This window comes from Neophocaena asiaeorientalis, unplaced genomic scaffold, assembly GCF_003031525.2.
Source record: "Neophocaena asiaeorientalis asiaeorientalis breed wild unplaced genomic scaffold, Neophocaena_asiaeorientalis_V1.1 scaffold24, whole genome shotgun sequence".
NCBI lineage: Eukaryota > Metazoa > Chordata > Mammalia > Artiodactyla > Phocoenidae > Neophocaena > Neophocaena asiaeorientalis.
The window spans coordinates 4,274,089-4,287,944 of record NW_020185317.1 but is presented as its reverse complement, the minus strand read 5'-3'; the positions used below and the strand labels follow the sequence as shown (position 1 = coordinate 4,287,944).

Sequence of the window (13,856 nt, the reverse complement as noted above, 5' to 3'; positions counted from 1 at the left end):
AAATGACATGGAGGAAACTTAAATACATATTACTAAGTGAAAGAAGTCAGTATGAAAAGGCTACATACTGTTATGATTTCACCTATATGACATACTGGAAAATGAAGACAGTAAAAATATCAGTAGTTGCCAGGGGTTAGGGGAGAGGGAAGGATGAGTAGGTGGCACACATAAGATTTTCAGGGCAGTGAAACTACTCTGTATGATACTTTATTGGTGAATACATGTTATTATACATTTGTCCAAAACCATAAAATGTACAACACCAAGAACCAACCCTAAGGTAAATTATATGGACTTTGGGTGATGATGTGTTAATGTAAGTTCATCAGCTACAACAAAGGTACCACTCTGGGGGGAATATTGATAATGGGGAGAGGTTATACCTGTGTCGGGGTAGAGAGTATAAGGGAAATCTCCATACCTTCCTCTCTAACATAAAACTACTCTAAAAAATAGTCTATTAAAAAACAAACAAGCATAAAGAAAAGCAACATGGGTAAGCGATGTAATCTAGAGAAGGGTAAGGAAAAATAATACATTTGCAAAGGAATCTAACTACTTGTCTATCTGCCTAGCATTATAGAGGGAAAAGCACCAAGACTAGGTTGGACAACTTGTGTTGACGCCCTGCTTGCTCACAAAGTTCCTGGGTGACCTTCAGCAAACTACCTCACCTTTCTGGATCTCAATTTTAAATATGCTTAAAATGGGGCGGTTGAGTTGATCTCTAACTTCCTTTCCGGCCCTAAAATTCCTGCCTTACAGCTAAGGACCCATCCCTACCTTTTTTTTTCTTTCAACCCAGACCAGCCACCCTAGCCTGAACCTTGTTCTTACTCTACTGCATACTTTTTGGCGTACCCACTGGGTCCTAAAACACAGCAACCGTTCGCAGTGACTGCGAAACTAAAGGGCAGGGGGGCGGGAGGACTGAACTCTGAGGGGAAAAAAAAAAAAAATGCATGAAAACCCAGAAGACTGACAGCAAGTGATAGAAACCTTTAGATGGAAGACTAGGCAGGGTAGAGCCGACGCTGCGGAGCGACGGCGGAAGCTGGAGGAGGGTGGGGCGGAGCCGAGATCCGATTGGACGGCTGAGGGGGCGGGGCCCGCGCTGACATGCCGGGGAGGAAAGAGGGAGGCTGCGCTGGCGTCGCTTGCCTGTTTCCGCCCCTTGGCTTCCCCGGAGCCTGGAGGGCGGGGCTCGCCATGGGACGTCACAAGAGGCGGGGCGACCCGGGGGTCCAGCCGGCGCGCGGGCGCGTTCCGCAGTCGGTGTTTGGTACTCTGGGTGCGTGGTAGTTTGGTTTCTGCTCCGGGTTCGCTGTCACAGCCCGTCACTCCCCGGAGCCCGGGACAGACAGGGCAACGCCCGTGTGTGTGTGTGTGTGAGCGGGACTCAGGGCAGAGGCGTCCTCTCGCTGTCTTTTTTTCTTCCTTTTATCCAAAGAAGGGGGCAGTTCTCGCGCTTGCCTTCCTGTCGCCCCGTTGGGAGCGGGGTTGGTGTGCGGAGTGGTTCGTCTTTTTTTGTTTTAAACTTGTGAGCGTTTTTGGTTTTGTTTTTATTTTTTTCCTCCCCTTTTTTTTAGGCTCAGTGCCGTCTGGACTGGTTTCATTGGTCCCTGACTAACCGCTTTCTGCCCCTTCTCTCGCCACCCCCGCCCAAGGTCGCCCCTCTGCCCTCGCCCCTGGCCCGGGGGGTGGGAACCTTTGTCAGGCTCCCTGCCCACTCGAGTCTCCGCAGCGTAGCAGCACCTGCTTCAGTATGAACGGGGTCAACGACCCCCCTCTTTTTATAAAAGATATTAAGCCCGGACTGAAAAACTTAAATGTCGTCTTTATTGTGCTGGAGATAGGTAAGTGGGGTCCGCAGCCCGCCTCGCCGCCCTGTGTGCGTCCCGGGACAGGAGGGAAGGGCGCCGCCGCCGCGAGCCGGGGGCTCCCGTCCCCCTTTCCTCCCTTTCCTCTCCCCTCCCCCATCCACGTGGCCCCGTTGGCCCGAGCTGGGGCCGTAGCCTACCTGCGGCGAGAACCCGGGGCTCGACCTCTTCCCTCCTTTCAGGTGCATTTTGATCCCGGAGGAGGAGTTAGGTTTTTGGAAGTCCTCATTATCTAATACACCCCTCCCCATTTTGATTTTTAAATCCTCACAGGACGCGTGACCAAAACCAAAGACGGCCATGAAGTGAGATCATGCAAAGTAGCAGATAAAACTGGCAGCATCACTATTTCCGTGTGGGATGAAATCGGAGGTCTTATACAGCCAGGGGATATTATTCGGTTGACCAGAGGGTAGGTGTGCATAAAAGGGTTGGGGGGATCAGAGTGCCTCCCAAGTCGGAGTCTGCGGAATCGGAATTGGCTGATGCCCGGGACCTTGGCAAGTTCTAAAATTTCATCTTTTCTGTGGGCCACCCCGAGGATTTTTAAGCCCCTTCGATGTTAACCTTAGGTGATGGACGGCATTGGGATGTAACACCTTCGCCTTTAAAAGCAGTCAGTTTCAGCCGAATCTAAACCCCACCCTCAGTTTACAGATTAAGTAGATTTTTAAATACTGTTCTGGGATTACTGAGTCTTTTTAGTAGATTGTTAAAACTAACATAATCAATACTTCATCTTTTTCATAAACTATTTAATATAGTTGTCACTTAGCTTTTTTTCCAACCTTTTCCCCTTTTTAATGACTTTTGAGATCCTGCCCGTATTTTATTTGTATACTCATTTAGACAGTGTGGACGTAAATCGAGATTGTAGCTGGAGAATTTAGTAGGTTTTGTAGTGTGTCAGATTTGTACTCGGATGTAAAAGTTGAGAGAGGAAGTTTACAATATCTGGAAGTCACGTTCTTGAAAATAATTTCTTGTGCCTACTGCTGTAAGGTCAATGTTGTACAAAAACAAAATGATGTGCAGAAAATGTTTGGCAGAGAGATGTCTATGATACCTCTGTCCAAAAGAGTTAGTTGGCAGATTGGCTTTTAAAAATAATTTACTACAACCTTTTTTTTTTTGATTAGTAATTAGACTGCCTTTAAAGATTTACCAAGTATTAGGGGATAAAATGCCAGAAAGGGGTCTTAAAAATAGGTTTTGGAAGCTTTGTGGTCAGTAGAATTGTAATAATTCATTGGTCATAACTGTAGGAAAAGTGGGTGGAGATTGACCTTGGCAAAGTAAATAGAATCTCAGAAAAGTGTTGGATCACCCTGAAAGTAGGAGCTTAGAGCCCTTTGATAGTATTTTACAGGTCTTACAACATCTTCAGGAAGTGAGGCATAGTATCATCAAAGAAGGAAGTGAGAGTCAGGACATTTGTTTTCTTATACACTGACTCATTATGACACTGGCTATGTCTTTTAAACTTCCACATCTTTAACTTGCACAAAAGAGAATTTCTACCTGGGAGGATATGGTAAGAATTAGCGTAATTAAAGTTTTTTGGCTGCCAAAGTATCTCATCCAGTGATTAGAAGTTATTTTATACACTGTAAACGGCATCTCTTTTCAATTATTTCGTATTTTGTAGTCACGGAAAATACATAGATGTGTCCATCAAAAAAAATGTGGAAAAACTAAGTCAGTAGCCTTATAGTATCTATAGGATTTTAAGGAGTATAGTTACCAAGGAGTACAGTTTAAAGGAAAATTCAAAACCAAAGAAACTCTACTGTTACTTCAGTGTAACCTTGAAGTTATTACACTTTTCAACTTCCTTTTCTGTAAAATGGGAATATTTATACCTTACTAAAGTAACATATCTAGCAGAGTCTGGCCCATTGTAAGGCCCTTAAATTCTGGTTGAATCTAAGAAAAGTAGCTTTTGAAGAAAGGTATACATCTCAATAATGGTAATTTGAATATTGGGATGCATATCAGAAAACCCTGCAAACATTGATCTCATTCCTGAAATAAGTGAAAGTTAAATGTTTTAGTTGTAGTGACTTCAAATCTTCTCTCAAAATAGGCATTAATTTTTACTTTAGTAAGGTGAAATATTAGTGCACTCTCTCCTAAGTCACTTTTTGTGTAACTTAAAAGTGGTGAATGGAGTCTTTAATAAATAACCTTTACTAAATGAAGAGAAATATATAATGTGAAATGAGAAAAATTTTATTAACCTGTATTAAAAGATGAACTATCATTATACTTAAGCAATATTTGGTTATAAGTTATCTTTCTAAATCATGAAGTTACCATAGTAGTTGTACAAAGAACCACTGAAAACCAAGCCTTGGGTTTATTTTATAATATTGATTAACTTACATTTGTCTTAGATTTGTGAATAGGATTATTTTATCTAATGATGCTTCCTGCATTCAAAATTGTTCTCAGTAAATAATTGTTCAGCCAAGTTGTTGCTAAAAACTGGGAATTTGGAAAAGCAGATAAGCGAAAGATTTGTGATCATAGTTTTTTAGCCCCTTGGTTAAATTTTACTAAATTTTCAGTAGCTTAGGAATAACACATACTAGGCTATGTGTTTTATGGAGGCAAAGGAAAAAATATATCAATATCTGGTAGACCAAGTACATGCGTGTAAAAGTAAACACTAGGGTGTTGATTTTATATGCCCTGTGTTTGAAAAGTAATTCTGCTTGAACCTCTGCAGTTCGAATGTTCTCCCTTTCTTAATTGACTAAAGATGTGATCTTTGGAGTATAACAATGCTTGCTTTGCAAAAAGACTTCTATTTTCTAGGGTTATTTATCGTTTATATAATTATGTCAAAATTTGGCGATAGAGTTTTCTTTGCATTATTCCTTAGTAAGTAACAAGTTAATCAATGGTAGATACAGGGTTTGAGCCCCACCTGCACCCCAATACAAAAAAAATAGTATAAAGATTTATTTGATTTAAGTAGAAGGAAATATACATATTTCCATAGAACTGATGTTTCTTTTCTTTCTAGGTATGCATCCATGTGGAAAGGATGTCTGACACTTTATACTGGAAGGGGTGGAGAACTTCAAAAAATTGGGGAGTAAGTATCAAGATGCATTTCATGTAATTGAATAAATTACAAATAATATGTACAGAATAACTGGTAGGTATAAACTATCAACCTATTTGTTGACTTTTTGACTGTAAACTGAATGCTTGCAGCAGCTTAACTTTGCATGTATGTGCTAGTTTAACACCTATCAGTACTGTTTCCTGTGGTTGAGAATGTCAGTTTTTCCTGGCAAAGAGCATTAAGAAAGCTGCACTTGAGACAATCCCCAGTGGGACCGTTTCTGTAGCCTTTGGGAATGTATATCTTTCAGATGTCACAAATGCCATTTGAAGTAAGTTCTGTATGTAAAAGGACTTGCAGCAATGACAATTGAAGTCCTGTATTTATCCACAGTCTAGGTACCGTACAGGCAGCCACAATGCAAGCTTCTATAAACTACTACCATGGTAATCTCCACCCTGACTTGGAGGAACCATCCTCTCTAGGGGTGTAAAGGTAATTCAGCCTCCATGCTGACCTAGACATTTGGGATGTACTCATAAAGTATGGTGTAGGCAATGAGCCAAATCATAAAATCCATTCTGTTTGGTTAATGCCTGACATCAACTTAATGCCTGTCAAAATAGAGGATATCTAAAGAGAGAAGCCACAAATGGCACCAAAAATAAATAAATAAATAAAGGAAGGAAGGAAGAATGTGTTCTACACTACAGGAATAAGATACTTTGGGAAAAATAAGCAATCTTGCTAGCTTTTAAAGATCAGAAACTGGTAACACTTTGCTTTCGCTTAGGAGGAAAATTAGGATTCACTTACGTTCGTACTTAGAGTAGTAGTAGAGCAATGTGTTATGAGAGGTCTTAGCATCAATATTACAGAAAGATTGAGGATCCTGTTCTGACTTTCATGTATACAGAGGTATTTATAATAATGGAGGTCAGTTATGTGAAGAACCACTGGGGGTCACTCAATACATAGTGACTTTGTCAGGGTCAGTCCAGGAGTTACCAAAACTGATTCTGATTTATTTGTGGGTTTTGTGGGTTGAGGAGCTAAGAAAATGCTTGTGTGTAATGTTTATCAATATACACCATAGTCAGCTGATAAGAAGCATTGGGATAAACCGTGTCTTGATAGCCAGTTGTCTTTATTCATGCCTGCAATATCCACTTTTAACCTTGAATGATTATCTTTGCAGATTCACAGTGATTGGTCAAAGAGGGATGGGATGAAAGTGTGTGAGTGGATCAGTGCAAATCCATCACCATTGCTGGAAAAACTCTGGAACCCTAATAAACATGGTTCAGAGGCATCAATCAGCCTATGTGGAAAAACAGGACAAAGATGTGTTTCTGTGTCCTTGATCTTTGATAAGGACAGAAGAAGAATTAAGATACAAAATAGAATGTTTTAAACATTGTAGGCAGTCAAATATTTGATTTTTTTTTTAATGAAACATAAGCATTTAGAAAGTTTTTGTTGTAAATGAATAGAGTTAGTTAGCATATTGCTGTTTGGTAATTCATTTGACATCTACATTCTTTATTCCTGAAAGTTATGCATGTTATGTAAAGAAAGGTTGATTATTTCAGAAGTCATCCAAATTGTCCTTTATTGTCTTTCAGATTTTGTATGGTTTATTCAGAAGTGCCAAATTTCAGTGAACCTAACCCAGATTATCGAGGACAGCAGAACAAAGGGGTAATTAATCCAAATGTATTGTCTGTTTTTATGATTAGGCTAATTTTAACTATGTACTATAAATCTGTGGCTAGGTTGCCAAGCTCTTCATACCCTAAGTATAATGGAGACAATTTTAAAAAGAATCTTTTTAAAGATTCTTTAATGGAATTCTTTTCCATTTTATATGTTTTGTGAGTGAGTCTGTATAGGTATCTGTAGTATCATATATGAAATGTACAGTCAGCCCTCCATATCCATGGACCATTCAACCAACTGGGATTGCGCTGGTTGAATTTGCTGATGCAGAATGTTCCTATACAGAGGGCTGACTCCAGTATGCCATATTGCACAAGAAACTTCAACATCTTCAGGTTTTGGTATCTGGGGGTCCTGGAACCAATCCCCCTGAGATACTGAGGGACGACTGTATGTGCCATTTAGCAGTTTAGCACTGTTGAGGAGCAGGGAGTAATATCAGGAAGGTGTAAGATGTAACAGAAGCTTTGAAAGGTCTGGAAACATTCCTGAATATTTTAACATTGAAAGGACTTGGAGACATCTTTTTAAATTGTTTAAAAACCCTTGAAAGTTTAAAAAAAAACAATGGCTACAACATGTTATAATAATATGGTTTTTTGAAAATCTTCATTTGATTACATTAAGGCATTTTTTTAATAGGCACACAGTGAACAGAAGAATAATTCCATGAATAGTAATATGGGTACAGGTACATTTGGACCAGTGGGTAAGATTTTTTTTTTTGGTATATTTGTGATCAGGTGTAAGAATTAAGGGAATCTATCTTATGAAAATATAACTGATTTTTCTAGAAAGCAGATTCCCTCTTAAGCTAATTTATTGAGCACATTCTATATTTAAACATTTGGGCCAGTTACTGGGTGAACGTTGGCTAATAATAAATCTAAGTTTTGGTGATTCATTGTTATTTTCCATTGATTTTTACAAAATTTCTGTAATCTAGTGATTATTGATAATAGATGCAGAATAACTGGTTATTTTTGTGTACTGAAAGCAGTTTATCTTCAGATTGATGCTCACCTTAGTTTTTCACATGCTCATAGCTGCCTCTTTAAAAGATTGGCCTTTACCCCTCAAATACTCTCAAAGATCAGTGGTTCTTACATCCTTGTTAAGGGTCTTTTGAAGCCTTTATTCTTAAAGACCAGAGGAAAAGTCTTTTGTGATTGGAGTTCATTAAGGTGGCTGAAGTTTTATTTGACCTGTTGTCTACATGTTTGAGCACAGCTGATGATCATTATGCTGTGGGACGCTTTGCTTTTTCCTTTAAAAAGTTAGAATTACGTCTCTTTTAAAACATTGTTAACCTTATTTGAACCAAATGCCAATACTTATATACCATTTTGCTTTTGCTTTTTCCCTTATAATGTAGGTAGTGCATTAACTATGCTTTTTTCCTGCTTTATTGATTTCTCATTCTATTACCCAAGTTGTTCTTTTTTCCTCTCCCTAGTAATGCAAGCATCAGGTTAATATATTTACAGTAATTATACATTTGGGAAAACCTAGGACTCAAGCTGAGTTTTTTCCAGTAGTTTAAAAAAATAAAATAAATAAATAAAGGAGTTTGTTTTCTATAATACTTGTAAGCATTAATAGCATGTGTTACAACTTCAAATAGATGTACTTCTATTTGAAAATGGTGATGATTTTTTATATTCTTTTTTAGGGAACGGTGTTCAAACTGGCTCAGAAGCAAGAGGATGCCAATTTTCATACGCTGGTAGAAGCAATGGCCGGGGACCTGTAAATCCACAGCTACCAGGAACAGCTAGTAATCAAACAGTCATGACCACAATAAGTAATGGCAGGGACCCTCGGAGAGCCTTTAAAAGATGACCTATGCCAAATACACACATGTAGTTTTTAAACTACGTGCCCTACTTGAACACTTACTGCACTTTTATTTATTGTTAACTGTGAAAACTGTCCTTTATCGGTTTCCTTTTATGTTTTTGGTTTGTTAACAAGAGTCGTTTGTTTTTTATAGCAGAACTATTAAGCTGCTCGAGTCTCCTATTGAAGAATGGGAACACTGAAGAATAGGGGCATTTATTTTTAGAGCAAAAAGATCTTTGGATATCCTCTAAAATACCTGCACCCATTTCATGGGTGAGTTACTTACGACATCAGCATTTTAGCCTCTATGAGTCTATTTTCTGTATAAACTTTGTAATTTTTAAAATAAGGCTTAGTGGGAGATGTTCTTTTGGCTTAAAAACAGATACGGCCAACTAAAGCAGGCTTAGTGGGAGATGTTCTTTTGTCTTAAAAACAGATATTGCCAGCTAAAGCAATAACCACCAAAAAAGCAAAAACATGGTTAATGCTAACAGCAACTTTTGAGTGTTTGTGACTCCAGGAATGATTGACTTCTCCATTGAGTGACTGCCATTAAGATTTTCCAGGGACTGAATCATCCTAAACTCTTGTTCTGTTACCAAAAAACATATTCTTTATCAGAATTATGGAATAGAATGTGATCTGTATTATAACAAGAAATTTTTAGAAGAAAGCTACATTTACTTTATCTTAGGGTAGTCCTATTAATACTTACCAGCTTTGTGCATTACACTGAATGGAAATTTAAAACTGAGGCCTTGAATGTTTATTTTCTTAAACTACTATGTCAAATATTGAAGTTTAATTTGAGGGAGTTATGAAGTCATAATAAACATTGATCTAATTTTTACAAATTATGGTAGATAAATATTATAGTGAAGGTAATTCAAATTGAATTTATGTAGAAAAATGTAATCTTAATTTATGGCGTCCTAGGTACTTGCAGAAACTCAGCCTGGAGTGAAATTCCTAGGTTCTTACTTTATTTGAGGGTATGTGTGTGTGTTTATTGTCAGTTTCTGAACAATTCACAAAGCCTTATCAGCAAAAGTTAAGAAATGGCTCTCTCAAAGAAGCAAATACAGCTTTATTTAGAAATGTAAAGGTAGAATTTATTTATGTGTTGTAAGTGGTGTCCAGTTCCACTTTTTACTGTATGGTGGATAACTGGTAAATTTTTCCTTTGTTGGAATTAAACTCTTCTTCAACATTATCTCTTGAATAAAACTTGCGTTAATGTTAACAGACCTACCTTATTTTTGCTCTTTTAATGGTTTACAATGGGGAGCCAGTACCTTTTACTGTAATTGTAATGATGACTTCAGCCTGGTGACTACTTAGCTTTGTATTTGTCACTGTGTCTTTTTTCCCCACCTCAAATAACAATAATTTAAGTGGACTTTGTTTTCTGAAAGTGCCATAGCGTTTAAATATAAAAATTTGTGCCAGATATTTGTTTGCTCTAATCCAGTGTGTCTAACAGGTATTTCAGTATGTCACATATTAGGCACTGTGTGGATAGTGTTAAGGGGTAGACGAAATAATGAACAATCTCAAGAAGCTTATTGTTTATAGTATTTCAGTAACTGCGGATTATATGTTATAGAAATAAGTTTTTCCTTTATTCATATACTGGTTATAGTTAATTTGGCTTTGTGACTAGTATTTTTTTAAGATGTTCACAAAATTACAGATGTTTGGAGTAAAAAAAAATTACAAATTAGTACATAATTTTTTTTTTTTTAAATCTCAGTAGATGTAGGAGCACTAACACTGAGTTATTTGTGGGAGATTAGTGTTAAAGGTCATTTTAAAAGAAAGGATTTTGGAGTTCTGGAAGATTAAAATAATCAGGTATGGATTGCTGAGCTTCCAATCCTGGCCTTATTTTCTCTTCACCTGTGATGTTGGGCAAGTTATTCCACTTGAAACCTCTGTAAGCCAGGTTCCATAACTATAAAAACAAGTGAGTAATATTACCCCTTTGTATAGTTAAGATTTTCCTGTGTGAATGAGTAGAATGACTTCTGGCTCATAATAAGCAGTCACATGTTTGTTGTCTAGTCATACCTCGAGAACAGAAGAAAATGCAGGGTTAGGTGTGGAAGTATTGTTACCCTTTATTGTGTTGAGATTAAGTAGAGAAAGACCTTATCTTTTACTTTTGTAATTGACATTTGCCTCAATCATTTAACCTTGTTGTTCTGTATTTTTTATCATTTATTAACAGATTTCTTTTTTCTTAAGGAAAGCCTTCAAAACCAAAGCAAAGTGAGTTACAATCCATAATGAATATTTGCCTTCCCAGCCTGTTTGGACAGTACTCATCAAGAAGTTAAGAGGAAGAAAGTTTCCTACCTTCCTCCTTCCTGGTGCTTTCAGCTATCAACTTTTAAATAAGTTTAAACACCTACTGAAAACAAAAGCCATTTAGTATAGAAATACACACTGCTAAGGTTTGGGTCCCACTTTATTTTTACAAACCAGTTCTGAAGTGGATTGAAGTCTCATTAGGCAGGTGGCCCCTCCTGTCTAGGCAGATTGTTTGGGAGTTGCTACAGTACAGACATGGAAAGATGAAACCCCTAAGCCCAGATGATGATGTATAATAGTGAAAGCTGCAGTATGCTTTCCCATGGACACTTAGACTGGTTTTCCTATAGTATACCAACTCAATTTTGCTTTGTTCCTCTAGTTTTAGTAATTGTGTTTTAAATTTGAGGACAGTTTAGCTTTAGGCTACCCTAAATATTTGTATCACTGAGTATTTGTCACTTGTATTTTTATCATTTAACATTTTAAGGGTGTTTAATTTTCTGGGTTGAGTAATAATGCCAAGGGAGTGATACTAAAAACAAATAGATGTGAGGTTAGTAAAAAAGTAATCTTATGATATATAAAGAACATTTAAAGTATAGGAAGTTTTAAGATAAACTAAAAAGTTTTCTCAGAAGGTACAAATTGAGAGTATTTTACATCAGTCTTAAGACACAGTAGCAGTTGTTAGTTTAAGTTTATGTGGATCTGACATTCCAGTTTACTTACTGACATGACTTCCCTTTTCTTATACCTTAATAATACCATTAAGTATCATAATGTACCATAATGACTGATTGCTCCAAGCACTTTTAGGCTGCCATGACTCTTAAGAGACTTTAATGTATTCACAAAAGTTCTAGAGACAACAAACCAGAAAACCATGTGAAAAGCAGTATCAACATGGAACACTTTTCCACACCAAAGTCTGTTCTTACCTCTAGACTTGTTCTTGGGAAAACTTGCCCTATGATGGCCTTTTTTTCTTTTTAATAGTCTATTTTCCTTCTCTTAATTTGTTTTATCCCCTGTCTTATGAAGGTGAACATTTCTAGTAGAAGAGGGTCACAGTCCATCTCTGGTATGGGTTTAATGACAGGGGTAAAAGCAGATATACTTGGCCACAGTGAAAATCTGTGTATTGAGGTTCCAGCCAATTATTAAGTAAGTAGCCATAATGACTAACAGTTAAGTTATGCTTCTGAGGAAATCTAATTGTGACCTTGGAAAAACAGCACTATCATGAATGATGGTATGTTAGGACCCGAGGGAGAAAAACATTCTACTTTCCAGGTGTATTCAGGTTTTTTCCAAATTCCTCAAGGTTTGCTTTGTTAGGGATGCACAAGAATTTGTCTTCCAGATCTGTGACCACATTACTCCAGGTTTCTGAGCTAAAAGGGTATAATGATGTTTCTTAAAGCACTAATCACGGGCAAGAGAATCAAGTCCAGACTGACAAGCCCCTTATTTAGTATGTTTCCTCGTTAAGAACATTATGTCCAAAGATGTTACGAAGAGCTGTTTACCACAATGAGATAGATAATCAGTATGATGTAAAGAAGATGAACATTTTAACAAGTTTGGTTAGTAGACATTTAATCACTTAAGTCTTTTTAAAGGTCTTGATAGGTAATACACAATCTTACCGTGACTCCCAAAGTTTTAAAAACATGCCTCCTGAAAACTTAGGGACTAGATGTTGAATTATATTAGAGCCCAGGTCTCTTGAGACTGTTGACACACCACAGTCCTCACTGTCATACCATGTGTATTGTCTAACAGCCTCAACTGAAGGACCATTGACATGTCCTTAAAAATCAGGTCTTTAACCATTTTCAAAAATTTGAGTACATTTTTAAAAATTTCACGCCATCAAAATTTATGCTTTTGGACATAGAAGAGACAGTCCAGTTTTTTGGTCCACAAATTGAATAGATGTTGAATAAAACTTTCAAAGAATGGTTTATAAACCTATGTGAGATTCTCCCCAGGAACTTATTAAATGTATGGATTATTTCTCTACCAGAAGGAGAGTTTATAAGTGTAGGTCTGGGAGAGCTGCACTTGAAACAAAGTCCCTGAAAACTTTTGTCCCCTACCCTTGATATCTCCCATTAACAAAGAAATAATTTTGAAGTGTATGTACACACATACACGTACCAGTCTATCTTTGTGAGGCCAGAATATACCAAGGTTCTGTATTATAAAATGTGGAAGAATTGTACTTGGAAGCATATATCTATGAAGGTCAGAATTGATGGGTAAAGCAGAGTAGTTCCCAGCAGAATGGAGTTTTGAGTATGGCCTCTGGATGTGAGCTGAGCACTGAGTTTTGAATTAGGTTCAAATAGAATATTTTAAGGTCAGATTACCCATAGTGGAATTGCCTGGCTTCCTTTGGACCTATATAGATCAAAGTGAAAATAAGCCTTTTCACCCTAGGTTTCTGTTAAAAAAAAAAAAAAAAGATTTTATTGTTGCTTATTTCAGCAAATCTGTTTGCAGCATCTTCTACCTTCCTCCTATCCCCTAAAGTGTTCCTCAGTTTCCTACTTTATTATGTAGAGAGATGCTGGTGGGGTTGGAGGCATGATAAATATTACTGAGAATGCCTACAGAACCTACCACTTACAGATCTTAATCCTGTTCTGTTCAGAGAGATGGATACCATAAATACTTTACGTAAAGAAGTAATATACCAGGTATGATTTGACTGCCATGTGGGGCTAATCTTTTGTTTTAAATATTTATAACCCTAGTAGGGAGCTGAGTAAGACCTCTGACCTAAGTCTCTGGATTAATTAAGATAGAAAACCAATAGAAACAGGGTAGTCAGCACAATTAGTGCCATCTACTGGGTGATTACTATATCGTTTCAGTAGTATAGAAATCTGGCTTAATGTGAGGAAAAGGTTCCATTATTCCATTATTGGATAGGAGTTTTTGATGGTTTAAGCATCATATGGAAGATCATTAAGGAGAAGTTGGACTATCTGTTTAATTCTAGTTTATGA

The 13,856-nt window shown here is 37.4% G+C and overlaps 1 protein-coding gene across 1 annotated transcript; it reads left to right on the top strand.

Annotated features, from left to right (window-relative positions):
* The first annotated feature begins 1,258 nt into the window (after window positions 1-1,258).
* On the top strand, window positions 1,259-9,766 carry NABP1 (nucleic acid binding protein 1). The gene is made up of 6 exons (XM_024733642.1): window positions 1,259-1,859; window positions 2,157-2,295; window positions 4,915-4,986; window positions 6,585-6,660; window positions 7,321-7,387; window positions 8,351-9,766. Exons 1-6 carry the CDS (start codon window positions 1,769-1,771, stop codon window positions 8,518-8,520), a joined length of 615 nt encoding a protein of 204 aa, XP_024589410.1. The 5' UTR covers window positions 1,259-1,768; the 3' UTR covers window positions 8,521-9,766.
* Window positions 9,767-13,856: the final 4,090 nt, after the last annotated feature.